Source organism: Ostrinia furnacalis, unplaced genomic scaffold, assembly GCF_004193835.3.
Source record: "Ostrinia furnacalis isolate ACB-3 unplaced genomic scaffold, ASM419383v2 OfSCF6240, whole genome shotgun sequence".
NCBI lineage: Eukaryota > Metazoa > Arthropoda > Insecta > Lepidoptera > Crambidae > Ostrinia > Ostrinia furnacalis.
In genome coordinates, this window is record NW_021136479.1 from 413,985 (window position 1) to 434,990 (window position 21,006).

At 42.4% G+C, this 21,006-nt stretch overlaps 1 protein-coding gene across 1 annotated transcript; it reads left to right on the top strand.

Moving 5' to 3' along the window:
* Window positions 1-3,980: 3,980 nt before the first annotated feature.
* LOC114362156 (transferrin) lies at window positions 3,981-20,698 on the top strand (the record flags this gene model as incomplete). Its single annotated transcript, XM_028317444.1, has 13 exons — window positions 3,981-4,160; window positions 7,308-7,398; window positions 9,665-9,798; window positions 10,815-10,963; window positions 11,321-11,462; window positions 13,940-14,127; window positions 14,911-15,053; window positions 15,924-16,093; window positions 16,849-16,943; window positions 17,456-17,601; window positions 18,661-18,815; window positions 19,522-19,670; window positions 20,576-20,698. Coding segments are annotated over exons 1-13 (1,746 nt in total), but the record flags the coding sequence as incomplete, so codon positions are not given.
* Window positions 20,699-21,006: the final 308 nt, after the last annotated feature.

Here is a 21,006-nt window from a genome sequence, read left to right on the forward strand (position 1 = left end):
TAATAGGTTTTAAAATTAATTATTACCGCTTGTAAAAGTTCGTGACCCAAGTAACGTTATCTGATCATTTAAAATTTTAGACATAACAATTCCATTTTCATTTCGTGCATGCATTATTTTAAACTAGCTTTCCGCCCGCGGCTTCGCCCACGTAGAATTTTGTCTGTCATAGAAAAACTTTATCGCGCGCGTCCCTGTTTCAAAAACCGGGATAAAAACTATCCTATGTCCTTTCCCGGGACTCAAACTATCTCTGTGCCAAATTTCATTCAAATCGGTTTAGTGGTTTTGGCGTGAAAGAGAGACAGACAGAGTTACTTTCGCGTTTATAATATTAGTTTAGATTATAATTATTTTAAAGCCATGACATAAAGTTATCACATTGTGTCACGCGACTATCATTGAAGATAAAATTTAATTTTTGCTGAAAATTAAATTTTTTCTTTTGCACCGTTATCAGGTCATTTAGCCTCCATTGCAGTAGCACGATCTTTTTTAATGTCATCATCATTTCAGCAAAAGGACGTCCACTGCTGAACATAGGCCGCCCCCAATGATTTCCACATCGCCCGGTTGGTAGCGGCCTGCATCCAGCGCCTTCCTGCTACCTTTATGAGGTCGATACACCTTGTGGGTGGATGTCCCACGCTGTGCTTGGCAATCCAGAACCTTGCTGCCCCATCGGCCGTCAGTTCTGCGTACTATGTGCCCTGCCCATTGCCACTTCAGCTTACTAATCCGTCGGGCTATGTCAGCGACTTTAGCTCTTTTACGGATCTCCTCAGTTCTGTTTCGATCCCGTCTGTTTTTAATTTATCAGAGGCAAAATATGGAGGATTTGGCTTACATCACGCTGGCCAGACGGGTTGGGGAGGGGAGATAACCCATCTACAGTGTGAGTCTTAATAAAGTGCACACATATGAAAATGGGTGAAACAAGACCCATTTTTATCGAAAAAAAATGTCAAAAAATGTTTGAGATTTTACTTTTAATTTTTTATACAATTGCGTGGAAAATGGGTCTAGTTTCACCCATTTTCATATGTGCACTTTATCAAGACTCACACTGTAAACCCAGCTAAATTGGGAATTAATAACTACATGTAGTTGTCTGTCCATGAATTATTTGCGTCCATACACTCACGGTTTGTTATCGGTCGATAAGTGGGTTCTGCGAAGGGAGTGTAGTTGAATATTTACTTACGAATGTAGATAATTTTATACATTTATCTGTGTACATAACGAAGCTGTACCCAGAAGGCTCATGCGGCTTAACTTACCGTAGCCCCATCTTTAAGGCTGGGTTGCACCATCTTCGTTCGTTCGTTTCAGCCGAAAGACGTCCACTGCTGGACAAAGGCCTCCCCCAAGGATTTCCACAAAGACCGATCCTGCGCCGCTCGCATCCAGGCACCATCTTACTGTAGCTTTAATAACAAATTATAGATGTCAAAAAAATCTGTCAAACTCCAAACAAAAAACAATAGTTACCGTCAAAGTTAGGTGGTGCAACTCAGCGTAAATTCCGTGGGGTAGATAGACCACCAAAAACATTTTCATGCTAAAATGTTGGCAAGATGTCTCGTCTTATCCATTATGGAGTACTGTCAAAAACATATCAGATCTCATGTAGAGTCAATCTTCTAAGTCTTCAAGCCCTAACTTCACAAACTTCTACACTTTAATACTGTCCGTGGTGTAGGTAGTATATCTTTTTTCAAAGGTTATTATACCTTTTTTGTCACCTGTCATTCGCTTTGCACAGGAGGGAAGTCGAACCTTAACTTCGAACTCCTCCTATGTTCTTCTGATTAATTTCGTTGCGAGTCCAATGACAGTTTAACTTTCCCCCGGGACAAACTGACCTTCTTGGGTTTTTATTGGCGGTCAAGCTGTAGATCTTGGCTACACAGGAGTTGCAGCGGTGGGAACGAGAGGTGGGAATAGTCTTTTAGAAAGACTAGTGGCTCTACCGTGCCTGATTCTATTACGGTCTTGCTTAGTAACCGGATATAGAAAATATTACATCGAATTCGCAAAAGCAAGTCATAAAAGGAACTCTATGTGTTTGTAATTGAGATCGGTTTTATGACATAACTTTTAAAGAATTTCTTTGTCATTATTTTATTTGTTATTTCCGCTGTTCGTGGAATCCATGATTTTATACTTGGTTTCATGACTGTCACAATCTTTTGTTTTCGTTAATATCTATTCAATAACGTCAGATTTTACCCTGAATCATTAGTTTCCTTTAAGCTTGGGAAATTGTAGAGTTAAGTAATGTTTCTTCCTTCCTTTCCTACTTTTCCTTCTATCTACCAAAAGACGTCCACTGCTGGACAAAGGCCTGCCTCAATTTCCACTCTGACTGGTCCTGCGCTGCCCCCATCTAGGCACTTCCTGCTGCAACCTTCAGTCGTCGGTCCACTTGAATTGAGAGTTTTTCTGCCCCAACGGCCATCAGTTCGTTTAATAACGGTTGTAGCCTTTTTCATAGTTCATGTACAGGTGTGTATTTACATATTCTTGTTATCATAACCATTTAAATCACTAATTATGTGCATTATGTATTCTGTACTTAAGATTCCAATCAGATAAAACTACAATACAAGTAGTTGTTATAAAGCCTAAAGAGGTCAGAGATTTTGTAAGATTTAAAGGTAAGGTAGGTCTGGCAATAGTGACTAACGCCCGTATTCACAAACATTACTATGAGGTCTCACAGTGCGCGTGGACTCACAGGGTGACACACGAACCAATCACAGAGCTCTATTCAACGCTGTGCGTTCGATTTGCTGCTTCACCTAAGCAAGCACTGCTTCTTCTCAGCACTGGCCTATTTTATTGTCCTGAAGCAGTGATAGGGTTAATACTGAGCTGTGTAAAAGTGCCTTTTAAAAGCCTACATGCATAAAAATGAGTTTAACTTTTATGATTTTTTTATGAGTCTAGGAAGGTATGTTTACTATGTTTAGAGGTGTGAGATACTTTTTAAAAGATTATTAGTTTACTGAATTGAATTTATCTTTTAAATGGTGAAACACCTTAGCTACAAGAGGGTGTCAAAAATACCCAATTGAGTTTCTTCCACCACATGTTCTTCTTAGCTAAAGAATTGAAATATAACCACTTACAAATGCAGGTATTTTTCATGTTTGTAACCTTTATTTTATTAGGTACATTATTACTTTGTAAAGTGTAGAGTGGGGGCTGAGTGTGAGTTTACATCAAACGTCGTCACTAGTGAGCGCAAAATGACATTAAATGTATGACGGATTGTACAGCGCCCCTAGCGGAAACTTTCAAGAACTAAAATTTTCATACATTTTTTAACACGCTCACTAGTGAGGACGTTCGATGTCATGTAAACTCACACTCAGCCCACAGGACTATTCCCACCTCTCGTTCCCACCGCTGACACTCCTGTGTAGCCAGGATATACAGCTTGACCGCCAATCAAAACCCAATCTTCTTTTTGAGACAACCGGTTTTTAGTGTAGAGAATAGAAAACTTCTATCTATGTATACTAGCTAGTAGTTCTGAAATCTGGGAAATCACTGATTTACAATCTTAAATCTTCTGAAGCTTTTAATCCCTTACTAACACGATAACGAATACCTTCATTAGGTCAGTCACTCAGTGGACCGATGATCTAGTGAAGGTCGCGGGAAGCGCCTAGATTAGATTTTTAAATACATGGGGAGGCCTTTGTCTAACTGTGGACATTAGGACGAAGAAAGGTGATATGAAGCATAGAATTCATAGAATATTTCAGTTACTCATCACAAGACATGTCAATGTGTAATCAATACTGGATTAATCACACAACGAATAATCTGTGCCTCAGAATAGAGCCCCGCGGTACGCCAGTGCGCAAACTGACGCGCACTTATCATTGTTATCAGCGAACGTTATATCACCTTTACGCTGAATTTCGAAACTGATAAGATATGCGATATACCATTAATACAAGAGTTTTTAAATATCTGGATATAGAGCAACAGTATCGAACGCCGTAGCCTGTTCGGATTTGGCGCGGAATCCCACCGGTTGTGTTTTAAGTGCTATTTTAATGATCTGAGTGATTTGAGTGCCAAAATGGGATATAAGGGATTGTTTTTTGTTTTTCTCGCAATTGGATTAAGCAGTGCGCAAATAAGTAAGTTTTTTGGATTGTTATGTAATTTTATCGATAGGCGTGGCGGCTATGAGTCATCGGGCGTTAAAGTAACGACCATTTTGACCGGTTTCGATGTTTCACCGGTTGAATGAATAACATAAATACGCCCATAGGTATTCACAAACGATGCTTGCTTAAGTGAAGCAGCAAATTGAACGCACAGCGTTGAATTGCTCTGTGATTGGTTCGTGTGTCACCCTGTGCGTCCACGCGCACTGTGAGACCTCATAGTAATGTTTGTGAATATTATGGTGATTCAAGATTACTCTTTAATTGAATGAAGATGTTATCTGCATAACGGTTTCGCTATAGTCTCTTTCACGTGTAGCATAATTTCAAGTTGAGTACCTAAATGAGAGTGAATAACAGAGCGAAATATTTGTCTTTTTATCATATAGTAACCTTTCTTGAAACACCCTAGTAAGTATAACATACTTTATTTGAAATTAATAAGAGTGCGTTTTCATAAAGCTTCGAATGAAAAGCAAAAGTGTGAGAATTTTAACAGGGATCCTAATAAAAGCTCGGGCCAACTTCCGTTGTTTGAATTAAAAGGGTCATGGGGTGAAATAACTATTTAACTAATGATCTGCCTGATTCGTCTATATGAAATTCAACAAATCAAAAGCCGCAAACTATGCTTGAAACTGAATTGAGTTTTGAGCCTTTCAGAATTGAGCGTGCTACCCACGTTAAGCTTGCACTTAGTGACAAGATGGTGGATAAAGTACTCAATAAATCGATAGAGATCGGTTAGCGTCATGCTGACACGATACATTTACGCGCTGAAAACGTGGTTGTACCACAGAATAATAATAAGTATGTACCTACCCACAAAATTTTTATGAAAAGATTTTCTCATGAAGCTCTTCTACAATTTTACATTTTAACTCATTAAACGATTTCCCGATCAAGCTCTTTAAGGCACGCGCCACTTTTAATTAGATAAAATTAAAAATGCAAATTCATATGTTAGTTCCTTATAAATAACACTTTTCTCAAGTTGAGTTGACTTCTTCTTAAGTGATGATCAAATTAACAGTCCTATGTGTCCTGAAAGGCTCCTTAACAAAAATAATTTGAATATTGAATAAAACTTACAAGTTAATACCAATGCTATGTGACAACTAACAATCCACCTCGGCTTAACCTATGAACGTTTTCTACTCGTAAGTCAGACTAATCTTATGTTTATTTGGTTGAACGCGTTAATCTCAGGAACTACTGGCACAGAATAAGTAATAGTATCTACTGGGCCAATTTGAAAAAATATTTTTGTGTTGGATAGCCCATTTAACGAACATTACTCTGCAACTAATAGGGGCGGAGAAGTAAAAAAAATGTTGCAAAAACGGAAATAGAAAACGGGAAATAAACTAAGTATTCTAACTATAGCACGCGTACGAAATCGTGGGAATAGCTATACAGGGTGGAATTTTGTAATGCCACACCTGGAGGTAAAGTAACATAGAAAATTTTACTCAAAGAAAACGTTCCTTTATTTTTGAAAAGAAATAGAACTGCATTCAAAGATTTCGAAAAAATTGCTTGCTACACCCGGGAATCGAACCAACTAAAATCTGTTAAAAATTACAGCCTGTATTTTATTGCATCGATCGTTAGGGTTAAGTATAAGGATGAAATCTCTCGAACAAACTAGATAAATGAAATGAAAGGAAAACCATGAAATCTTAAATTATTTTAATTATTTACCGAAAATTGTATGGTATGGTAGTGACTTTTTGAAAAATTTTCGGAAATCTTTGAATGCAGTTATCTTTCTCTTCAAAAATAAAGGAATGTTTTCTTTGAGTAAAATTTTCTATCTACAGTATTAAGAGAAGTACTTTCCCTCCAGGTGGCATTACAAAATTCCACCCTGTATAGTTGAAATAGATCCTACAAGTTGATTAAAAATATTTTAGACTCTGTTGCCACCTCAGCTTATAAGTAACCTAATTGTTTGTAAGACTAATACAAATATAATGCATTATTAGGAAAGTGATTCAAACGGCTCACCTTCTGCTATCTTATCGATAAGTGTCTGATATGTGGTCTGTATATTTAGAGATACCATTTCAAAGTCATATGACATTGTATGAAGAAAACTTTAGAAAAAATAAAGGCTTAGCACTATTTTTGTAGTGTAGCTGTGAATATTATGTATAGAATCGTTTCATCCACGAAGACGCGCCCCACCATTCTTCTGCTAATGTTTGAGTGTTATCGGTACACGCTAAATTATCAATGAGTGCATAAGTACGCACACTACAATAATGACGCTCGGATTGCTCGGATCAAACTCTCGATACCCTCGATCAAAAATTGGTGGGGCGCGTCTTCGTGGATGAACGATCATAGCTAGATAGCTGCGCCCGCGACTTTGTACGCGCGAAAATAGTTTGAATGTTTTTTTCTGTTTTTGCAACATTTTTCATTTGATGCTCTGTTCTTATTGGCCGACTGGCCGTAGCTTTATGTAGCCTTTATTACCTGAACCTGAAAGTAGGCTTTAAATAGACTTTTTCACCATTGACCCCATGTCTGGTGATACATTTTAATAAAAAATATGGCAGAAAACGTTCAAACGTGAGTGATAAAGGTGATTCAATTTCTTCTGCCATTTCTTCTCACCATCAGCCGTTAATGTTGTCCCGAAACGGTGGAATTGCAAGCTGTACTTATTTGGGATGTGTGTGTGAACATTACTATGAGGTATCACAGTGCGCGTGGACGCACAGGGTCATACACGAACCACAGAGCTCTTCAACGCGGTGCGTTCGATTTGCTGCTTCACTTACTTATGCAAGCATCATTTGTGAATACGGGTGTATGTATCTACCGAATAAATTAATGAATTTGAAAAGTATTATAACTAAGTAATTCCTTTGATTTCGGTCCAATGACAGTTTAACTTTCTCCCGGGACAAACTTGACCTTCTTGGGTTTTTATGGCGGTCAAGCTGTAGATCCTGGCTACACAGGAGTTGCAGCGGTGGGAATAGTTCGAAGTAATTCCTTCACACTTGTGGTCTAAAATTCATAAGTGCCACTTGTGGTCTAAACTGAATAAATATTTTTTATTTAGATTTTGAATAATTCATGTTTTATTCTGCATTGTCCCAGGCAAAGTGTGCGTGCCGACATCAGACTCGATACGCTGTCAGAACCTGGACAAGGATGGCAGCCAAGTCTCCTGCGAGCCTGTCTCTACAAGGTAAACCATCTTCCTGCAGGTGTCGTAAAAGGCGACTTAAGGTTCGGTCAAACCAACGCGATCACACGCGATCAGCCGTGCAGCGATGGCGATCAGACTCCAGCTCATGAGTGAGTACTATCATCATCGGTTGCTGTATATGATTCTGTGGCTCGACTTTCGCCTGGCGCGGCAACTAAATAAAAAGCCTAACAAAAGCCGGACAGGCCGGACAAGACCCTAAAAAGCCAAACATGTCCGGCTAAAGCCGGACGCCTGGTAACCCTATGCATGCCGGCTGATCGCGTGTGATCACGTTGGTTTGGCTGAACCTTCAAGGACTACATATCAAACGAATTATCTTAAACAATTTTCAAAATGAAAGAATTTTTCAAATTCTAGAATAGTAGGTGGATAGGTGGATAGGTATAGGATGGAAAACCGTATGAATTTTTTGTTTAGTTAGGGCGTGGTTAGGGGACAATGCCCGTTTTCACCATCAATCCCTAATTTTTTAGTGACCCCTATGTAAATAAAATTCCTGTTATTTTTTAAACATAGGGGTCACTTAAAAATTTGGGATTGATAGTGAAAACGGGCATTAGTTTATCAGATCAGCTACAATAGTGCAATAAAACGTAAGATAAAAACAATGACTTATGGTCCTATGTCCCCTAGATGGGGCAGAGGGCGTCCACAACAGTCCTCCATCTCGTTCGGTCTTGAGCTTCTCGCTTGATCTCGCTCCAGGTCTTGCCGATCTTCTTCGCCTCGTCCGCTACAGTGCGCCGCCATGTTTGCCTGGGTTGACCACGTTTGCGTTTTCCTTGGGGATTCCAATCCAGAGCCTGCTTAGGGATGTGATCGGGGTCCCTTCGGAGAGTGTGGCCAATCCAGTTCCACTTGCGGCGCTTGATCTGCTGGTCGATCGGAATTTCGTGGCAGCGTTCCAATAGCTCGACGTTGGAGATTTTCTCGGGCCAGTATATGCCGAGAATTCGGCGAAGGCAGCGGTTGATGAAGACCTGCAGCTGGTGCGAGATAACCTTTGTGACCTTCCACGTTTCACACCCATAGAGCAGAACGGATTTAACGTTGGACCCGAATATTTTGATCTTGACCCTTCGGGTCAATTTCCGTGACTGCCATATGGGGCGAAGTTGTGCGAAGGTAGCTCTGGCCTTGGCAATGCGCGAAGTGATGTCCTCTTCGGTACCTCCAGTTTCTGACACGACGCTCCCGAGGTAGGTGAAATTGTGGACTCGTGCCACATCCTCTGCACCAATCCGTAATGGCGTGCAATTTCTCACTCCAGATCGCATCTCTTGGGTCTTCCGGCAGTTAATTTTGAGCCCTGTGATACCCGCTTCTCGATGTAGGTCATTAAGTTTGGATTGCATATCGTGATGCGTGTGGCTCAGCAAACAGAGGTCATCGGCATAATCTAAGTCTTCTAAGACTCCGATTATACCCCACTCTATTCCACGCCGTTGGTCTTGATATGCGCGATTCATGACTCCATCCAAGACAACCAGAAAGAGAAGGGGCGAAAGCAGGCAGCCTTGCCGGACGCCCGCATGCACCTCGATGTCTTCGGAGATGAGGCCGTCGTGAGTCACCGTACAAGAATATTTCCTGTAGATGGCCTTCAGTAGGTCGATGATTTTCGGCGGGACACCAATGTCAGCGAGTCGCGACCATATACTTGCCCACTTCAGCGTATCAAAGGCTTTTTCAAAGTCTACAAAGGTTAGGTAGACTTCCCTTTGCCATTCTGATGCCTGCTCCAAAATGATACGCAAAGTATTGATCTGGTCGGTACACGAGCGGTTCGGGCGGAAGCCAGCCTGTTCCCTACGCAAAAGAGGTTCAACGGCCCCCGATAACCTATCCAAGATAATCTTGCAGAAAACCTTTNACTAGCTCGGTTTTTTTCGGGTATCCTCCCTAGTGATGAGATTCTGTTTTCAGGCGCAGAATACTCGCCTTTCGCCCTGCATCCTCAGCTCAGCTGCAAGTCTAGGTAGTGGGCACGCAGAGCGTGGCTGCAGCAGGTCCCAGGGTGGACGACGAGGACGTGGATGACGCGGACTGGCCGGGGTTCTGCTACATCGGTGTTCCACTACTTAACACAGCAGAGGGCTTCTTGGCATTTTGTAGGCAATGCTGACCTCACTACGTCAGCGATTACCACCAAGACCATGCCCCGGCTTCCCCCCCCATATATATAAGATAAAAACAATATTCTTCCAGATTTTCAATCAGTTCAATCTTCAATGTCTTCCAGAGTGGAGTGCGCAGCCAGGCTGGTGCGAGGGGCGGCTGACTTCGGTGTGTTTTCTGACGAGGAACTGCTCCTCTTGGCGCAGCAGTCCAACGACCTTCGGGTGGTGGCCACCGTCAGAGACGTGAACAGACAGGGTGAGTTTCATAAGACTTTATTGACTAATATTCGTACTCATACCGATAAGTACGAAGTGTAGTACGTGTGCAGATCTCCATCGGCGCGATCAAAGGCAAATGACAGGTCGCACGACCTATGACAGTTCACGCGACCTGTCATTGGTCTTTGATCGCGCCGATGGCGATCTGTACGCGTTGGTATGGTTCAAGCATCAGCGTCAAATAGTTCAGGACACCCAAAGTGGCCAAAAAGTTGACAGCACATCCTTAATCAAATAACAAAGACGAGTTGCGATCTTTTTGACTACTTTGGCTTGTTTGAAGTTTTTAACGCTGATGAGGTAGGTAGTTAATGCAGTATTTTGCAGTCAAAAGTGGTTTTGACCGATGCCCTTTTAACAAAACAGTTAGGATTTTGACTGCAAAAATGTGTCAAAATGTCTGTCTTCATCTTGGGCGCTTAAAAACTCTCACTGGCTTTGGGGTTCGAGAATAAATCCATCTTTTCAAGATTCACGCACCGATAGAAGTACACGTATCTACTTATTTTATGAAAATTTACGAATACTTACGACATCATCATCATCCGGCAGTCTCCTTTGCAGGAGCATGATCCTTTCTTTACCAGGGACAAATGGAGGACACTCTCTACGCTGGCTCTGAGAAAAATAGTTGTAATAAGTTATTTACCGAATTTCACGTAAAATTTTGCAGAAATGTTTAGCTGCCGAAGGACTGCTAAATGCTTGGTTAATATTAATAGCTAAATGAAAAGTTATGTAAAAAATTGATTTTGTTGATTAAGCTAAACTTTAGGTGGCAACTACTAAAGTTTAGCTAAATGAAAAATAGCTAAACTGTTCATTAAATTCATTTTTTTTCAGTGTAGACGTTTGCGTATATAGTCTCTTACAACCTCGACAAGAAGTTGTCCTGTTGTTTAATTATTTACTTAGTAGTTCTGACTGCTAAAAGAAGATACACATAACCTAATACCTTACATCTTCACTAATTTGACAGTTATTTTGTTTCAGAGCCATACTCCTTCGAAGCTGTAGTGGTGGTGCCCAACAACCACACGAACGGTTTCGCTGGTCTGCAGAACGGTCGCTACTGCCACCCTGGATTCGGAGTGGCTGACATCCGCTGGTCGCCGCGAGTGTTGAGGGCTATGGAAGTCGCTGTGAGTATCGTTCGTTCGTTCGTTTCAGCCAAATTTCCACAATGGCAGGCTAGTGGTGGCCTGAATCCAGCGCCTTCCTTTCCTTTATGAGGTCGTCAGTCCACCTTATAGGTGGACGTCCTACGCGGCTTCCACTCCAGAACCTTGCTGCCCCATTGGCCGTCAGTTCTGCGTACTATGTGCCCTGCCCATTGCCACTTCAGCTTGCTAATCCGTTGGGCTATGTCAGCGACTTTAGTTCGTTTACGGATCTTCTCATTTCTGATTCGATCTCGTAAAGAAACACCAAGCATCATCAGAGAGATCAAGCTCGTTTAAATTTTTCCCTTGCTCATGTTTTTGCATTTGCTTCATCAGGCCGCCCGCACCGACCGCTGCGAAGGAGACGTGGGCTCCAGAACAGCTGAAGAGATGGAGGTGACCACCCTCAGCAACTTCTTCTCCGAAGCCTGCCGCCCTGGACCCTGGAGCGCCAATGCTACGCTCGATGCGAACCTTAGTAAGTTTCTGCAAATAATTTTCTACTTTCTTCATCATCGTCCTCAGCGTAGAGCATGAGGCCATATTTTGAGAGCCAAAATAAAATTTCGGATGCGGTTTTTTAAGAGCCACTACGTTATGTTTTTTCTCGTACATTTATTGACGGTCGAGTTGCATATGGGTGAATTTCAACAAGTGCATATTTTTGCCTAATTTTGGTGGAAATTGTTATTTGTGTATTTTTATTCTTTAATTATAGATCAAATTTATTGGAAACTTATACTGTTTCTAAAATGATTAAGACATTAAATTTTGTCCAGTAGTTTTTTAGATTTTCCTTACACCAAAATTAAGAGAACACCAAAATTTATATTAAAGCACCAAAATTAGAAAATATGCTGTCAGTCGGTCATATCTTAGTGCCAAGCTCAAGAAATGGTTTTAAATTTACCAGCACCGACTCCAAAAATATTAATCATGGTATATTGTCCTAATAAATAAATAACGACGTACTTATTTTCTACTTTTAAGTGATTGTTGGCGTCGGTTTTAATTTTTTTGTTAAAATTATTTTTTTTCATGCTTTTTAGTTGATTAGTCCTTGTTATTGTCACTGAAGAGGGACAGTACCTATGTTTAATGTGATTAAGACTATAATTTTCCATTTTGTAATGGAAAATTATAGTCTTAATCACAATCCAAGTGTAAATAATCTTCCTAGCAAAATACAGGCTCCCTACTTTAAATATCGGCAACTAAAAAGTATCAATGTATCATGTGTCAATGTATGTATCAACAAATGAGTATTGAGTATCATCTAACTCCTAACTTATGTTGTTTGACCTTTCATCATCAGCTCATCTTAAATACCTGAAATAATACAACTGTATGTACATACCTACCTAAAATATTTAAAGAATTATCCTCCAACTCCTAAGCGTTAAGGAGTTTTACCTTCCATCATCACCTCATCAACATTAGATGATGACTACTTGAATAACTTTAGAAAACGTATTGCATTCCTACAAAATTTGAGGTTTACTCTCGATTTCCCTAGGATCCCATCATCAGATCCTGACTTGGTGACAATGGGACCACCACATAAGTGTACCCTATAGAACAAAAAAAGAATTTTGAAAATCGGTTCACAATTGACGGAGTTAAGTCGGTTAAAAATGCTTTGGTGCACCACCAAAAACACCAAAATTGACTCACCAAAATTAGATTCTCGTTGAAAAAGCTAAATTATATGAAATCTGTTTTAAATATAACAATAACATTTTAACACATGGTATGAAAACAGTTCCTTTACATTATACGAGGAATTCAACTAAAAAGAATAGCTTAGAAATCTTATACAAAAAGACACCAAAATTGCAGAATTGTTGTCCGTTTAAAAAAAAACAACACATTTACGTTTTTGGCGGGAAGACGCAGAGGTCTTGCACCCGTCTGCCGTCACTGCTCGCGGGGGCGGTACTAAACCTAACGAATGATGGGAGTGTTTAAATCCTGTTTGATCTTTAAAGAAACTGACGAGCTATTTCATTATTGACACCAAAATCATAAATTTTTCGCGGACAAAACTTAAAGACGTGACTTAATCACAGTTATTTGGGAAACTTGCTTAATTTGGTAATCTCAGATAATAGATAGATTGTATAATCCAAAAATATACTTTTTCCCTAAGTTCTGTTTTGATCTTCAGCTAAAAAAATACATATTGTAAGAAATTAAGGATGTGGACACTGCACCAAAATTAGAAACGCTTAGTTCAATTATTTTTTGTCGAATTTGTAAAAGAAAATACTCATTAATAATGTTGTCCTCAAAATGGAACCTCTGTATATTTTCGTGTAAAAAAAAATTAAAGTTCAATGTCATAAAAAACATATGATTTTCAGCTACGCCGCTCAAAAAATGTGTTTGGGAAATTGACCCATATAAGTAAACCGTTTTACTTTAATAACTAATATGCTGTCACTCACCGGGCTATACAAATGTTACATGCTTTCAAGGGGTTTTAAATAATGAAAAAAGCAACCCAAGAGCTGCAACTTTACATCGAAAAAGCAGCGGTTTGTTGCTTCTAACCTATAGCAGTTCACTGCTTGGATGTAGGTAACCCTCCCCTATGATTTAACAGATTTTTTATGTATCTCTGTTTACAGACATGACGACCAGAAAGACACGTCAAATAATTTTCGCGAATAATGCCTAATGCGAAAACTGTTTTCGCACTAATGTCTCTCTCGCTAGTGTCTTTCGCGCTTATGTCTTTTCGCGCAAACGTCCGTTCATGTTCATAATATTGTCTTTACGCACTAGTGTCTTTCGCGCTAATGTCTTCGCGCAAATTACTTTCTTGCTTGTGTTTTTCGCGAAGTATCCCGATACGACTTAATAGCAGAATAGAACTACTTACTTGCACCACTTTGAAATACATAACCTATCTTTTTTGTATGTCATTGAGCTAAAATATTAATTTCTTTCCAGAGAGCCGTTTCCCCAACCTTTGCGCTATGTGCTCCGCTCCCGGCGTGTGCGCAGGCTACGACGCTAGCGCCGCCGTCAGCGTGGCAGGCGTGTTAAACAGCAACAGGCACATCCAGGCGCTAGACTGCCTTACTACCAACGGAACAGTGGCGTTTGTCGCTTGGCAGCACGTCAGGGAGTTCTTTACCGTAAGTATACCATTATTTCGTTTTACCCGATCAAGCTAAGGCTTTTATCACGCTGCACCGCGCTCCGCCGCGGTCCGCATGGCGACATTAACGAATCCCGCGCGCAAACGCGTTGTCAGTGTGTTGTGCCGCGCGTGTTTTCTATACAAACTGAGGTACTTGCATACAATGATTAAATCTGTCGTCCCGCGTACCGCGGCGGAGCGCGGTGCAGTGTGATAATCGCCTAACTGCGCACCTCGCCGGAATGCGCACACCTTCGTCCTTACAGCGTCGATGTGACGTCACAGCTGCTAAGTGCGCAGTAATTTCACCGGGTTGTAGATAGGCCCTTTTTACACGTCCGGCATTTTACACGTCCCAATACTCCCAATATAGCTTGCCCTACCACCACTTCGGGACAACATTATATCTTGTGCTTCATTCGTTTCAGTCAAATGACGTCCACTGCTGGACAAAGGTCTCCCCCAACGATTTCTATAACGACCGGTCCTGCGCTGCCTGCATCCAGGAACTACCCGCAAGCATCACCAGATCGTCGGTCCACCTATGGGAGTCCTGCCCACACTACGTCTTCCGGTTCTAGGTCGCCACTCGAGAACTTTTCTGCCCCAGCGGCCATCAGCTCTGCGAGCTATGTGCCCCGCTCACTGCCACTTGATTTTAGCGATTCTGCAGGCTATGTCAATCACTTTGGTTCTCCTCCGGATCTCGTTTCTGATTCGATCACGCAGGGAAACTCCGAGCATGTAGAAATGATATTAACCAAACCATTTCTTCCAGTTGCGCAGTCCCCAGTTCGCAGCTACCCACAGCATTCTCTGTGAAGACGGCTCCCTCGCCCCCCTCACCACAGAGGCTCTGAACACCCCTCTGTCGCCTTGTTCTTTGGTGAAGCAGCCGTGGAGTGCTGTTGTTGCTAGAAGGTAAGTTTGATTTTTTTTTCTTGCAAGAGGCTTGCCAAGCCATTTTTGGGTACTTCTCATTTACACTCAAATTTGATGGTCACACAATAATAGTTCATAAACGGTATAAGTTAGAACAATAACTTTGAAATCAGATGATAAAATATCTATTTAGCTACATACAAAATAAATTTTATCGTAATAGAAGCAAAAATAATACGAAAAAATCACATGAAACGATAAAAAACGGGGTCATTTTTCGCGTTCTCATCGTGTCACACCTTCGGTTGCAATGAAACATTTGGTTACTGCATTCACAATTTTCATTCAATTTGTGTGCAGCATATACTAAAATCATCGTAATTAAATATGCTTTCCACACAATAGTCAAAAAAATATCTTCTTATAATTATTTTGAATTGGGAAAGCGAAATACGTTGGTCACACGATTTTAGGTACCTAAAATTTTGAGTTATAATACAAGATTGCCGTTAAACCGAACACCAGCAACCAATCACAGCGTTCTATTCGGTTAACGTAAGTCGCGCTTCGACCATTGGGGAGGTGAGATAGGTCGATCGTCGCTCCGCGAAAAAAATACGTAACTTTTTGTGATTATCCATAGACATACCGTCGCTTGCTTGAACAATATTTTNCACATCAAGCGCTACAATTTTTGTTTACAAAAAGTTGAAATAAGTTAGAAATAAAATTCGCCACGAAGGTGACGATGAGAACCGTGGCGATGAGAAATAGCCTTTTTAATTCGTTAATCTCATTAACACATAAGCAATAAGTAACTTCCCGGTCAGTCTGACACCTTCACCGTTCGCTATTTTCGCGTCAAATTCATATTATTCTTTATAAAAAACATCATTTTTCTTTCAATAGCGCCGTAGCAGAGACCGTAGCGAGCAACCTTCGCACGTGGTGGCCTACTGGCGCGGACTTCGGCGCCAGCTCGTGGCAGACCAACCTGTTCGCAGTCCTGGCCGGAGGCGCCAACTGGAACTTGGTGCACGAAACTAACCTGGTCTCACCCGCCAACTACACTGGAGCAAGTGAGTTTAAGGCATTAGGCTGGTTTTAGTGTCACGCGGACCGTGCGGTGCGGACCCGCTCCGCACGCCCTATCTGTATAAACGTCTAGGGAGCGTTTTAGAGTAATGCGGTCCGGAGGAACCGCTCCGCTCCCTAGCAGTTCATACAGAGGCTGCGCGGAGCGATCCGCAATGACTGTCCGCGTGACACTAAAACCAGAATTAGACCCTAGAAACAACAAATTCTGGATTATTTCCACCTCTCGCTCCCACCGCTGCAACTCCTGTGTACCCAGGATCTACAGCTATCACATTAATATTATAAAGGCGAAAGTTTGTATGTTTGTTACTTCCTCACGTCTAAACGGCTGGAGCAATTTTAATAAAATTTGGTATGGTGTTAGCTGACACCCTGGATTAACACATAGGCTACGTTTTACCGCGGGTAACACCGCGGGGCACAGCTAGTAAACAATAATGTAGAAAAAGCTAAAACATGAATTTTATAGGACGTGCAAAAAAACGAAAATGGTAAATTGTGTTTTTCGCAGCAATAAAAACCTGTGCTGCTCGTGAAATTGCCATTTTTTCCAACAATACTTCCAGCTGGAGATAGTTGAGCGAGGCACTTTGTTTTTATTTTTCCGACAAGTCCAAGCCTTTAAAAGTAACGTAATCAGTCGTAGGAGAATGTTCCACTTGTGGGCAGAACTATTTATGGGTCTACCTAGTTTACATTATTCAACTTAAAAGCTAATTCAATTTTTCTCCTCTAGTCCGCAACATTCCCAGCATCGACTCGGCTCCGTCCTGCCTGCCAGCCCGTCGCTGGTGCACCGTCTCCACCCTAGAACAGACCAAGTGCACCTGGGTGCGGAACGCGGCGCATTCCCTGGGCATCCAGCCCCCCATATCTTGCCAGCAACGAGCGAGCGTGTTTGACTGTTTGGATGACATTAGGGAGTCACGATCTGACTTCTTTTCGGTGGACTCGCACTACGGATATATTGCTAGACGGTAAGAGAAATTTAAAGACTTTTATCATAAGTAGTAACCTTTTTTATCCACAACTGAAGCCCTCACTTGATGGACAGTGATGATCAGACCAAAAGAACCGAGCTTCACACGGAATCCTCAACCACAGAGGAACTGGCTACCTGTTAAAGAATAAATGTAAATATGGCAACAGACTTAGGTAAGATGGTGGTAGCTGGCCAGGCGGACTATGTGCCTTACCGCCAACCAAACCCAGCAGAAATTAATGTTGCCCACACTGGGAATCGAACCCGGCACCTCTGAATCGATCTTAATACTTGACCATAGAAGCTTTAAGCTTAGTACTGGTGCACCGTCTCCACCCTAGAACAAACCAAGTGCACCTAGGTGCGGAACGCGGCGCATTCCCTGGGCATCCAGCCCCCCATCTCCTGCCAGCAACGAGCGAGCGTGTTCGACTGTTTGGATGACATCAGGGAATCACGATCTGACTTCTTTTCGGTGGATTCGCATTACGGATATTTGGCTAGACGGTGAGAATTATTTTGACTAATTAAGGACAGGGCCAGACCTGGCGAGACGTAGGGAAGGGAGCAAGAAGAGTAATTTAAACAAAGTCCAATTTTTGAGGTCTTACGGTTGGAAATGACATCCCAAAACCAAAGTTAGTCAATCTGAGAGCTTGCGATTTGCTTCTGGTGGCTCCGTATGGCGCTTAGCCGTCAAGCGCCATAAGCGCCACCTGGTGATATGAGCTTGCAGACACTAGCACTCTTGACGGCTCTTGGCGGACGCTTGGAATCTCATGCTTTGCGACCAGAAACACGCTTCGATCTCCTCGCCAAATGGCTCGCAAGCGCCGTCAATCTGAGAGTTTGCGATTTTTTACTTCTGGTGGCTCCGTATGGCGCTTGACGGCTCCGCTTGGTGACATGAGCCTACAGACACTAGCACTCTTGACGGCTCTTGGCAGACGCTTGGAATCTCATGCTTTGCAACCAGAAAGATCTCCTCGCCAAGTCTGTGCTAGCCTTTACTGATAGCATAGCACTGGTACTACACAATAATAGTACTTAGTCTCTTTGGAAGAAACCAAGTGCACCTGAGTGCGTAAAGCAGCGCACTCGATTGACTTAAGTCTAATACGTATGTAATAAGTTAATATGTATTCTTATGTTATTTATTTTATCTAATCCTCTGTAAGTATATTAACCGTCATATTTTTGGACCGCCTTATGCCCGTTTTCACCATCAATCCCTAATTTTTAAGTGACCCCTATGGTAACATATAAAAGGAATTTTGTTTTCATAGGGGTCACTTAAAAATTAGGGATCGATGGTGAAAATGGGCATTAGTCTCTCTAATTGACCAGTGGTTGACTGGCAGAGAATGCCACCTGGCATTAAGTCCGCCACTGTACAGTTTTATTTGCAAAAGTATAAATACATAAATTATGTCAGAGGTCAGATAGTTTTCGACTTAGCTCCTTCAACTTGACTTCCAGAGGAGGCAGCTATGCCTATGCCTTGTGGGACATATCATATTTAATTTCCTCTGTGCAGTAATGTTTAAGCAAATATTCCTCCACCAGCCACTACAACCTGTCCCCCGTGAAGCTGGTCCAGAACAGCCGCGGAGCCTCCTCCCGGGTGGCCACCCTGATCAAGTCGTCCGCCGCAGAGAACATCACCCGCTTCGAGAACCTGAGGGATAGAGTCGCTTGCTTCCCGGAATACGGCAGCATTGGTGAGAGAATACTCTATTTCTATCTTTAATATAGACTGCGCCAGATTCAGGGTTGTTTTTTAAAGAGCTGTTCAGAATATATCACAGTGCGGGTTTATGCTGCATGGCCTAACGTGCGGGTGTGAATGGCCTATACAAATTAAGTATGGGCCCTTATAGTTAACAATACCTCTATCACTTTTAATTTATAACCGCCTCACAATGGCGCTACGTTAACGGCGAATTCAATGCCTACAACGCCATCTCGTAGCAACCTTCTAAGAACTAACTCACCAAATAATTAATTGGTATACCTCAATAAATAAAAAAAAAACAAAAAAAAAAAACCATCTACGTCGTCGAGCAAACATTATTCAAACTCTTAAGTAACTACGATGCTCATTGACCGGCGCGCGTCGGAGGGCACTTACACGGCCGTAAAGAAAATAGTATTATATTAACAGTTCTTAGAGTCGTAATTGCTTACAACAGATTAACTGATATCAATCCGGACGGATGCGCGAGCATGCGTCGGAAGCCGGTCGGCTCCGAGCGTATTCCAGCGGATACGCGCGCGGACGCGCGCTTAAGTAACACCCAATTTTTACGCTGCGCTACACGCCGACTCGCGCCGGTCAATGTGATATACCTGTCTTAATCTAGTTTGTGGTGTAAGTAATTTTGTTAGTGGTACCTATTTTTTAAATAAATAAATAAACCCCCACAGCGTACGTGGCGTTCCTCCGAGCGGCCCAAGACCGCGGCGTCATCAGCTCCACGCAGTGCAACTACCAGCGCGCGGTCGGAGAGTTCTTCAGTGGCGCGTGCGCACCGGGCGCGCTGCACCACTCGCACACCATCTCCGACGCCTCGGACGTAAGTTAAAGAAATACGACAGAAATAAGGAGACAAAGAGAGATAACAGACATCACCTCGTCGCAAAGTAGGTAATTACCAGTGCGCGGTAGGAGTCGCTCTGACGTAAGTAGAAAGAGAGACAAAACATGTACTTTATAGGGAGACAGACAGAGAGAACACAGTCATCAGCGAGCATAACCCTTTCCATAGCACACTGTTTACCTTCCAGCTTCTTTATAAGGCCTTTAGTGTCAGCAACAATATCAGCTCGACCTCCATCTCTGACGCTTCTGACGTAAGTAGAGAGGGAGAGAGTTAAAAGATAGACTTTATAAGGAGACAGATAAAGAAAGCAGAGTCATCCATCGGCTCGTCACAAAGTAGGTAACTACCAGCGCGCGGTGGGAGTCGCTTTGACGTAAGTGAAGAGAGAGAGACAGAAATAGACTTTATAAGGAGACAGACAAAGAAAGAAGAGTCATCCATCAGCTGGTCGCAGAGTAGGTAGGTAACTTACCAGCGCGCGGTAGGAGTGGCTCTGACGTAAATAGAAAGAGAGACAAAAAATAGACTTTATAGGGAGACAGACAGAGAAAGCAGAGTCATCCATCAGCTCGTCGATCCATTTCCCGCAGAGCGCGCGGTATGAGTGGCTTTGACGTAAGTAGAAAGAGAGACAAAACATACACTTTATAAGGAGCCAGACAGAGACAACAGTCATCAGCTCGTCGCAGTGCAACTACCAGCGCGCGGCAGGAGTCATTCTGACGTAAGTGGAGAGAGAGAGACAGAAATACACTTTCTAAGGAGACAGACAGAGACAACAGTCATCAGCTCCACCCAGTGCAACTACCAGCGGTGGGAGTCGCTCTGACGTAAGTATCGAGAAAGAGAGACAAAACATACACTTTATAAGGAGCCAGACAGAGACAACAGTCATCAGCTCCACGCAGTGCAACTACCAGCGCGCGGTCGGAGAGTTCTTCAGCGGCGCGTGCGCACCGGGCGCGCTCCACCACTCGCACACCATCTCCGACGCTTCGGACGTAAGTGGAGAGAGGGAGAGACGGAGAGAGAGAGAGAAAGAGGGAGAGAGACAAAAGATAGACTTTATAAGGTGACGGAAAGAGAAAGCAGAGTCATCAGCTCGTCGCAGAGTAACTACCAGCACGCGGTAGGAGTGGCTCTGAGGTAAGTAGAAAGAGAGACAAAAGATAGACTTTATGAAGAGACAGACAGAGAAGACAGACAGAGACAACAGTCATCAGCTCCACGCAGTGCAACTACCAGCGCGCGGTGGGAGTCGCTTTGACGTAAGTGAAGAGAGAGAGACAGAAATAGACTTTATAAGGAG